Source organism: Macaca nemestrina, chromosome 4, assembly GCF_043159975.1.
Source record: "Macaca nemestrina isolate mMacNem1 chromosome 4, mMacNem.hap1, whole genome shotgun sequence".
Lineage (NCBI taxonomy): Eukaryota > Metazoa > Chordata > Mammalia > Primates > Cercopithecidae > Macaca > Macaca nemestrina.
Window position 1 is genome coordinate 638,271 of NC_092128.1, and position 10,590 is coordinate 648,860.

At 44.4% G+C, this 10,590-nt stretch overlaps 1 protein-coding gene across 7 annotated transcripts in view; it reads left to right on the forward strand.

The window, feature by feature from the left end:
- The window catches only part of LOC105474985 (extended synaptotagmin 2), a 100,916-nt gene extending 90,991 nt beyond the window's left edge, over window positions 1-9,925 (forward strand). For all 7 annotated transcript variants that reach the window (XM_071094169.1, XM_071094170.1, XM_071094168.1 and 4 more), the window contains 5 exons: window positions 1,610-1,708; window positions 3,540-3,671; window positions 5,251-5,356; window positions 6,460-6,509; window positions 6,678-9,925. In XM_071094169.1, the coding sequence (XP_070950270.1) occupies window positions 1,610-1,708; window positions 3,540-3,671; window positions 5,251-5,356; window positions 6,460-6,509; window positions 6,678-6,723 (433 nt within the window). In that variant the 3' untranslated portion in view covers window positions 6,724-9,925. The remainder of the gene's footprint in view (window positions 1-1,609; window positions 1,709-3,539; window positions 3,672-5,250; window positions 5,357-6,459; window positions 6,510-6,677) is intronic.
- The last annotated feature ends 665 nt before the right edge of the window (window positions 9,926-10,590 follow it).

Genomic DNA, 10,590 nt, shown 5'->3' on the forward strand with positions numbered 1-10,590 from the left:
CACGTCTACTATTTTGGAAAGAAGAAAACATTCCTTCTCTCTTGCTCCAGAAGGAAATAGAATTTTAAACAAGGAACGACTTTTTCTCAGGAGCTCAATTTGGGAAGTAGAAATGATCTTAGGGGCCACTGAACAAGACCGGTTGTCATTTTGGGGGTCTGTGTTCCATCCTTGAGCAGAGAGAAATGGAAGGAAGGGCGCTGCAGTCTCAGATGGGAAGAGAGCACGTGACTTGCATGAGGCTTTGAGATGGGACACGCAGATTCGGGTAGGACAGGCTAGAAACTGCTTAACAAGGACCACAGAGGTGACGCTTGTACTAAGGACACTGTGTGGTTTCAACCTCGGGTGCTCACTTGGTGAATCATAAGATCTGCACGTTTAGAAAGGAGACTATTCCTTAGCGGGTTGCAGCCTGCAGGCCGGCCAGCCTGACAGGTTGGGAAGTGCAGCCTCTCTCTGAGTCCGGAAGCATCTCCGGAAGGGTAGGGCAGGAGCTTTGTGCGGAGCGCATGTCCTCAGCAGGTTCCAGGAGGAGCTGGGAATGCCACAGAGTGCCCAGCCTCTCTAGAGCAGCCAGCAGCAGTCTGTGGTCAGGGTCGGCCATCAGGAGGAAGTTCTGAAGTCAGCCGCTCGTCATTCAAAGCTGCAGTTAGTGCCAGTGAAGCAGCGGTCAGTGAGTCAGCCTCTGGATCAGGACAGGCTGTGATTGCTTGAACACTGCTGCTCTCGAGGCCAGTGCTTGTTTAGCTGCTGGAGAAAGAGACGCCTGGTGGTTGGTAGAACCCAGTTGATTCTGTAAGTGTTGGGTGTGAGGCTTACCCTTGCCTGGCATGGCCCCAGGTCGTCTTTGTAGTTTGGTGTCTTATTGCCACAAAGAGTCTGTTCCTTCAGCCTTGTGATCTCTGTTGTAGCATTAATGCCAGTCAGTGGTTGCGTCTGAGCTGCGAAGGGAGTGGGTATAAATAACGTCCCGTCCTGTTGTGGTCAGGAACTCAGTGTTTAAGGTTTCTCTGGGGTCCCCTGGGTCTACTCATGTGGGAGGGGGGTGGGGGCTTAGGATTTTATTTTTAGTTCTCAGGACCCTAACTAAAAAACTGTCAGTTGGCTGGATGCTATGGCTCACGCCTGGGAGGCCGAAGCAGCTGGATCACCTGAGGTCAGGAATTCAAGACCAGCCTGGCCAACATGGTGAAACCCTGTCTCTACTAAAATTACAAAACATTAGCTGGGCTTGGTGGCAGGTGCCTGTAATCCCAGCTACTCGGGAGGCTGAGGCAGGAGAATTGCTTGAACCCAGGAGGTGGAGGTTAGTGAGCCGAGATTACACCACTGCGCTCCAGCCTGGGCAACAAGAGCAAAACTCCGTCTCAAAAAAAAAAAACCACAACTGTCAGTTTTGAATAATTAATTTATATTGAGGCCTCAAGTAAAATATTCATCTGTTTGACTTGTACCCAGAAGTTTCAAATTATATTTAAGTTCATGGGTAATTTGACTTCTTTTTGTCTAAATGAATAGAAATTATCTTATTTTGTACAGTAGACCAATGAGTCACAACGTTCTCCAGTCTCAGGCAAGCTGGTGACTTTCTGCTCTTTTCCCACAGTGGGACGACCCTGGGACAGTCTCCACTGGGGCAGATCCAGCTGACCATTCGGCACAGCTCGCAGAGAAACAAGCTCATCGTGGTCGTGCATGCCTGCAGGTGGGGGCTGGGGTCGCCACGCGCCTGCTGCGTTGCTGCCGAGTGTGGATGCTGGATAGGATGATGCAGATACCCACCTCTGGGATTATCAAACATCCATTTATGTTTCATTTAGAAAGGACAAAGCAATTAAACCTCCACAGACGGTGCTCATAAAGGGTGTCAACACTGCCTGTGTCACATGACGTTTTGGTTCCCGAAGTACAACGGTCCGCTAAGATCATACCATATTTTTACTGTACGTTTTATGTATTTAAATAGACAGATATGGCTTGGTGCGGTGGCTCACGCCTGTAATCCCAGCACTTTGGGAGGCTGAGGTGGGCGGATCACCTGAGGTCTGGAGTTCGAGACCAGCCTGACCAAAGTGGAAAAACCCTGTCTCTACTAAAAATACAAAATTAGCCGGGTGTGGTGGCGCATGCCTGTAATCCCAGCTACTAGGGAGGCTGATGCAGAATTACTTGAACCCAGGAGGCAGAGGTTGCTATGAGCCAAGATTGCGTCATTGCACTCCAGCCTGGGCAACAAGAGCGAAACTCTGTCTCAAAAAGAAAAAAAATAAATATGTCACAATTGCCTGTAGTATTCAGCACAGTAGCGTACTGTACAAATGTGTAGCCTAGAGCAGGAGGAATATATATGTGTGTGTGTGTGTGTGTTTTTGAAGACAGAGTTTCACTTTGTCCCCCAGGCTGGAGTGCAGTGGCACGATCTCATCTTACTGCAACTTCTGCTTCCTGGGTTCAAGCAATTCTCCTGCCTCAGCCACCCGGGTAGTTGGGATTACAGGCGTGCACCACCTCGTCCAGCTAACTTGTGTTTTTAGTAGACACTGGGTCTCACCATGTTGGCCAGGCCTCCTGAGTAGCTGGGACTATAGGTGGAAGCCACGGGCCTGGCTAATTTTTAATTTTTTTGTGGAGATGCTGGTCTCTAATTCCTGGCCTCCCAAGCACTGGGATTATAGACATGAGCCACCATGACTGGCCTCATCAGGAAAAATTTATTTTAACTTGTTCGTTATATTATTTTAATAAGTATAAAGTCAGGTGACTTGCTTTAATTGCATTTGGTTAGCAATGATACTGTGGGCTTATGAACTATTTTCCTTTTATTGCCATTTTCTCTGTCCCGTTAGTGGTTTAAAATACGATATAAAAATTTGGAGCTTATAAGTAGCTGTTGGAAACATAGGAAACTAAAATTAGTACCGTTTAGAAGGATTATATAACTGTAGAGTTCAATACATCACTCTTGAGAAGTTCGTATATTCTTGCCACTAAGATAATGACCGTGGGGTATACTGTTTGAGAGGAGTCTAGCAAAACAATCCCTACTAGACTTTGGGGTCAGTCAGCAAGCGAAGAATGTGGGGGCCCGTGCAGCTGGGCACTTGACCGCGTTTGGCAAAGGAGCAGCCCCCATCTGGAGGAGTAGGCATTGTGGGGTGGAGGCGAGCAGCCCAGGCAGGTCTGTGGGTGTCTCCTGGGGGCCTGGCTTGCTTGGCTGAGAGAGAAAATGGCAGAAGCATTGTGGAACAACAGCCATCACTCTGTTACAAGCAGAGACCAAGGACTTAGAACGTCCTCCAAACTCTGGGCTCGAGAAATGAAGGCCGAAGTCACCGCTGAGAAAGCCACTAAGAAAGGAGTTTGGGAGACACCACCAGGCAGCCATCAGGGGAGGCAAAAGCACCTCGCACATTCTGTTCCTTGTTACTTCTCAGTTTTTAGATACACACGAAATAAAAGCTTGATAAAGCACATCTGAATGTGCTGCTAATTCTCTTTTTCTTGATCCTAATACCTTGTCTCCTCTGGTTTGTAAGAAACCTCATTGCCTTCTCTGAAGACGGCTCTGACCCCTACGTCCGCATGTATTTATTACCAGACAAGAGGCGGTCAGGAAGGAGGAAAACACACGTATCAAAGAAAACGTTAAATCCCGTGTTTGATCAAAGGTACGATATTTTATCCAGCCGCAGATAGACTGCCTGGTTGAAGTGGCAGATTAAGAAGGCCCTAAATGGTGCCTTTGAATGGCCGAAGCACATAAATCAGCTGTTGAGAAGTTCAGTCAGAAACCAAATTTCAGCAAACATACGTCTCAAATAAGCATTTTGGCCTTTATGTAGAAGCTCTAAATATAGTAAATTCAAGTTATAACCCTGTGGACACGGAGACTAGTGGTTAAATAAAGATCAAGTTATTGATGGCCCTGAAGAAGTCATTTTTGGGGGTTATATCTGTTGACACTTTGAGGGTTATGTTGACATTTTGGGGGTTCTATCTGTTGACATTTTGGGGATTGTATCTTGACATTCTGGGGGTTCTGTCTGTTGACATTTTGGGGGTTCTATTTGACATTTTGGGGGTTCTGTCTGTTGACACTTAACTATGTTATCAGTTAAAACTGAAAATTTAAGGATACATCTATTTTTAATTTTGTTTTAAAATAACATAAGCCCCAACAATCTTAAAGTATGACATATTGAAAAAACAACTGTATTTCCAAAAATAAAACACATAATAATGAAAAGAATAATATTATTCTGCATTTTTGCTCATCTCTTTAGTGGTCTGGCTTGAGAGGCTGGAGTCTGCTTCTGTGGTCAGGGTGATTTGGCAATGTCCTTAGAGGGTCTCAAGAGACCCCCCCAGGGGTCATTGGCCCCCACTTAAAGAGCCGCCAATCTGTACCAATTTGGTATCTTACATAATTGTCCCCTGGTGCTTCGAAACCCACCCATGTTTTGGGAAATGATAATAATACAGTTGTATGGTGTCGCTATCTGCTAATTCAGTTTACATTGCATCTTTAAACATCCTCCGCATTCATTGTACTTTCATACAAGTAGCTTTATGTAAAACACACATCAGAAACTGGCAGGCCTGCATCAGCCCCTGATGAGGTTGTGCAGAGTGCTCCTATCCATTCGAGGCATTTAAGCATCTGGGGACTCCACTTGCCCATCTGGGTTTCCAGCACTGTGGCCTGGGGCAGGCACCCGCCAGCCCCCAGGAGAACGCCCTGCAGGCTACTGAGTGCAGCGTCTGGCTGAGCATCACAAGGGCTTTGGAGGCCTTGTCCCTCCTGCGAAGCTGCAGGCGTGTACTTTTTTTATTGGAGAGGGTGGGAATAGGGCCTGAAGACTGAACAGGTGGCTGGAAAGCCTGAGTGAGTGGGCTGTTCTGGAACTGCTGTTCTGTCAACACTATCCCATATTTTAACCCCCAGGAAGAGTCAGACATGTTCAGAGACGCTCCTCACCCACCCATGAGTGAGCCAGGGACTGTGGGACCCAGACATCTGTGGGTGCCAGAGCCTTCTTTTATGTGTGGGAAACAAAAAAAAAATGTTGGTTTTTGAGTCTTCCTGAAATGCCAGATGAAAACATTAGGTAGAAGAACTCAGTTTTACAATAAAAAATAAACATGACATTTGGAATGATCTCATGAGCAGAAATGCCATTTTTAGTTATGAGAAAATACAACAGAATGATGGATAAAGTTAAGTAAGGCTCTCGTTTCCTGTTTCAGCTTTGATTTCAGTGTTTCGTTACCAGAGGTGCAGAGGAGAACACTCGACGTTGCCGTGAAGAACAGCGGCGGTTTCCTGTCCAAAGACAAAGGGCTCCTTGGCAAAGTAAGTGCCAAACAAATCCTGCGATTTGTAAAATTGAACATTTACCTGCAGTGCAGTGTTGAGACCGTATCTGTGCAAGCGGAAAGGGTGAACTTACGAGGTCAGTGCTTGTTTATAAATCGTGGGCTATAAAGACAGTCAATAAAACATCTGTGCTTTCTGAAAATATTTTAAGTTATTTTAATTGTTTTTACATATTCAGATTATTGATTCATTAACTATACTAATACCATGAACTTCTAGTTGAAGATTTTTTTTTAAGTCTTCAAATTTTTGTTCAAGTATCACATTGAAGGAAAATAATCTCTTACAATTCCATCTCCTCAACTGACGGCTCTGCTCTTTTTCTGAAATTCATTGGCTTTATTTATCTGAATTTCTTCTAGTCTTTGTCCATATTCACATTTAACTTTGGCATGTGGGTGTGTTATTTAAGAATGAAAGTAGAGTTCAGTTAGGGAGGAGGAGATTTGAGTCCCAGGCATCATTTCGTCAGCTGTGCTGCCATGGAGGGCACGTGGGCCAACGCTCCTGTGAGTCGTCTCCACTGATATTCTGTCATAGCTGAATTTTAAGACTGCTGGTTGCATGAAGAATTTCTTAGATGTACTCAGCCATATAACTTACAGGTGCTCACAGGGGTAGAAAAGATTAAAAAAACAAGAGCCTTCAAAATAGGAGAGTCCATATTCCTAGACGAAGACAGAAGATGAGAGAGATGAGAAGAAGTGGTAAAAGATCTAAAAGACATCGCCTTAGCCTACTTTATGTATTTGTGTATTTATTTAGAGATAGGGTCTCTAGAAGCACAGACTGAAGTCCAGTGGCACGATCATGGCTCACTGCAGTTTCGAATCCTGGGCTCAAGCAATCCCTGTCTCAGCCTCCCGAGTTGCTGGGACCAAGGCGCATGTCAGCACGCCCAGATAAATTTTTTTTAATTTTTAGTAGAGACAAAGTTTCACTGTCTTGCCCAGGCTGGTCTCAAACTCTTGGGCTTAAGCAGTCCTCCAGTCTTGGCCTCCCAAAGTGGTGGGATTATAGGCGGGAGCCAGTGCCCCCAGCCCAGCCTACTTTAACTACTATTTTTTTAAAACCCACAGGTATTGGTTGCTCTGGCATCTGAAGAACTTGCCAAAGGCTGGACCCAGTGGTGAGTGTCCCTGCTACAGACAGAGAACCCCAGCATGTAGCTAAAACACTTTCCCCGCCCGGTGGGTAGTGTCCCCCACAGACAGTGGCGGAACCCGACACGTATCTGACAGGCTTTTCGTACTTGGTTCTGTGTCCGTCACCACCTTCCTGTCACTGTCTTTCTCAGGTATGACCTCACGGAAGACGGGACGAGGCCTCAGGTGATGACATAGCCACACCAGGCAGGACGGGTCCTCCAGCATAGCTCCTCAGCCTCTGCCCGGAACACCCCGTCACAGACGTACCAATGTTATTTTTATAATTTCATGGATTTAGTTATACATACCTTAATAGTTTTATAAAGTTGTTGACATTTTAGGCAAATTTGGCCAATATTAGCATTAAATTTTATATGTTGGATTTCCTCTAGGGTTTCGCCAGTTCCTACAACGTGCAATAGGGTGGTGGTAGCTCTTGTGTCTGTGGACTCTGCTCAGCTGTGTCCGTAGGGGCCGGATGTGTCTGTGCTTTACTATGGCCTTGTTTATATATCACTGAGGTATACTATGCTATGTAAATAGACTCTATATTTTTTATAATCTTTACATGCTGGTTTAAATTCAGAAGGAATAGATCAAGGAAATATATATATTTTCTTCTAAAACTTATTAAATTCTTGTGACAAATAATCATTTTCATCTTTGCGGCAAAAAGTTCTCAGTGACCTATTTTGTGGTGTTTCTTTTTAAAAAGCTGAAAGATTATTAAATGTTAGTATGTTTCTGCCCATTATGAATGATGAAATAAAGTATTCAAAATATTAACATTTTCATAAATATAAGGATGTATTACTGAGAAGTTGAAGGGCTTATGAGGAAAAATGTTTTATAACTGAGTAATATAAGATATTAAGAGAATTATGGTTCATATATCATACTAATCTGAAATTTCTTATATAAAAATGAAATCTTATGTTTATTTTAATTGCTGTTGTAACTTACTCATGAAACAGTATACAGACACCTTGTACTTTTCCTAGACTATAAGAACAGACTTTCCATGTTAGCAATTAAGCTATTGTCAAATAGTCAGTCATGAGCGGTTAATTTTCAATGTTTTCCCAGCCTATAAAAAAAGGAAGGTGCACGCTGCCCTTTTAAAGCTTGTGAGGTAAATTGGGATGAGTAGACAGGATATTGCATTAAAAATTGGAAGCTCGATCTCGTTATAGTCAGGAGCAGCCAGCGTGACCTCACACATAGGATGGGGGACGTGTGAGCCAATGTGCACTGGCCACCACCAGGGTTGGGGGCACCACAGCTGTGAGCCCGGCCCCCGCTGTTCTCAGCAGTCACTTCCCAGGCTGCCTCACTTTATGCCGTGACTAACCTTAATATTGGGATATTGTTATGCAATTTTTATTCTGTTTAGACTATTAAAAGCATGTTTATGTACTTAAGAGTCCCCCAGACCTCCTGTGAGGTGAGGCTCTGTTGCAGTGTCTGTAAAGAAAGGATGCACATATGTAGATGATTAAGTGTATATTATAAGCTGTATGCTGAAAATGGCTTCCATAGCCATGAGAACATCTTAAAACTATGTATAAATATATTAAGGAAAATAGAGCTTTGTAATTTAAATTGGAGCTCTTAGCTTGTTTAATGGAACTACACAACTTGTGGGTAACTCACGTGACCAAACAAACCGAAGTGCCTGTGACGGAGGCCGGTGGCCAGTGGCTGTCTGCCCACCCTCCCTTCTAGCAGATTTCGATTTTGCTTCCATTTGTAACCTACCCTTGGCCGGTGGCTGTCTCCCCACCCTCCCTTCTAACAGATTTTAATTTTGTTTCCATTTATAATTTCTACTTTGAACCATGGGTTTACTTAGAATGAGTCTGTAGCTTCACAGCATATTTCATGTAATCATAAAGACCAGTATAGTCTGTCTCCTACTGAATGACATTTGACTGTAAAGCCTCTTGATAAACCATTTCCAATGTTAGTATATAGGATTATTTGGGAAGCATATCAGTACCTTTATAGACACACATGTACGCGTATGCACACAAAACATTTATGGTATTTATGGAAGACAGGTAATAACATTAAATCTAGTTGCTTTCCCATAGTATTAGATTTGTTGAAAGTTTTTTAAAAATCAGGTCTGTTGAAAGTCTTCTGTCGTAATCTATAAAGAAGCAGCACTCATCGAAATTGTAGCATGCCAGTAATTTTTACCAGCATCCCATCCATCTGAGTTCTGCAGTCCTGTGTGTAACCCGCTCCGGGTGTGTTTTGCTTAATGGAAGGCTTTATTTAAGCACTTAGGCAGAGTAGACACAATTAAAGGTACAAGCCCAGAGGAAGGTTAAGCAGCCCCGTGCCTGCCCTGAGGCAGTGGAGTCGGAAGCGCTGTCTCCAGGGCCTTGAGTGCCTGGAGGTTCTTGGCCTCCAGCAGCCGTCTCCTTTCTCTTTGAAAGAAAGGAAAGAAGGAAAGGGGGTGATTCTGAGGCACTGAAGTACCTCCCAGAGGTGGAGGGGAGAAGACACCCTCGAGGCCACATTCAGCACTCCAGGATCCCAGTGATGTCAGACACTCTTGAGTTCTCAGAATGTTAATTTTCAGTTTTAAATAATTAGTTTATCTAAGAAAAGGGAATTTTAACTTTTCTACCTTGAGTCAAGCCAATGAAGGGAAAAATGAATTAACTTGGTAAATTTGAAGTGCAGCTCTGTTAGCTCGTACGTGTGGGTTCTTATCCTGATCCTGTGCCTTAAAAAGTAGGAAGGTGTTTCCAAGTTCAGATTAAAACAGAAGCAGCTGACTGGGCCTGGTGGCTCATGCCTGTAATCCCAACACTTTGGGAGGCCAAGGTGGGCGGATCACCTGAGGTCAGGAGTTCAAGACCAGCCTGGCCAACATGACGAAACCCCGTCTTTACTAAAAATACAAAAATTAGGCGTGGTGGTGGAGTGCACGCCTGTAATCCCAGCTACTACTCAGGAGGCTGAGGCAGGAGAATCGCTTGAACCCAGGAGGTGGAGGTTGCAGTGAGCTGAAATCGCGCCACTGCACTCCAGCCTGGGCGACAGAGTGAGACTCCATCTCAAAAAATAAATAAAATAGAAGCAGCCTTGTAACTGTATTTACCATGATAGTATATTCTGCACGGTAAAAATTCCTTTTACAGACATTCTTTATCGAGAGGTCGGCCCTTCTTTTTCAGGCACCTAAGCCAAATGCAGACCTGTGTGTAGCTGTGTGTTTTCTTCTGTGTTTGCCGCATTTATTCCACCTCCAGCTGGACCCCCCACTGCAAATAGAGAACAACGGTGGGGGGTGCAGGTTAAAAAGTAGAGAATGTCCTTTCTGTTCAACTAATTTCACATGACAGTGCATGTATTTATTCAATAAAACTTTTACGTTAGCTCACTCGTGATTTGTTTTTTCTGTGTCTTTTGAAGGGAGGTGTTCAGTGTGCAGTCAGATAATTTGAAAGGAGACGCCATGCACTGTTTTCATTTGCTGTCTCCACTCGCATTTTCCGAGCAGCTACATCGGAGCAGCTGACATCCTTCCTGTTGCTCCCAGCTCAGTGTGACTCTCCTCTGCCCAGCACATTATACTCTGCATGTCGAAAACAGCTCTTCTAAAGGATAATTGCGTGTAGAAAAAATAGACTTGAAATGTGTTTTTAACCAGGGCGCTGAGAAGTGCCGCGGGGGCTGCCGAGACGCCTGAACGTTGGAACACACTGAGGGTGATACTGGACTGTCCCTTCCTGCTGCGTTCGTTACTGGTGGTCGGGGTCGACTTGAGTGGAGCCCTTGTGCTCTTCCTTGTAGCCACTCGGCATTTAACACCGTGCACTTCCTTTCTCCTTGATTGTGGGCCATCCTTCCTTGGCCTCTGTATCGCCTTCCTCTGTATTTTCCTTGCACGTTACCCGCCATTTCCCAAGGTTTCACTGTCTTCTCCTCCAACCAGACTCAATATTGGCATAATGTGGGTTTTGGTTCTGATCACTTTTTATTTTTATGTGGTGTTCTTAATACCATCAATACCCTGGTTTCCAGATGTATGTCACTGATACAGAT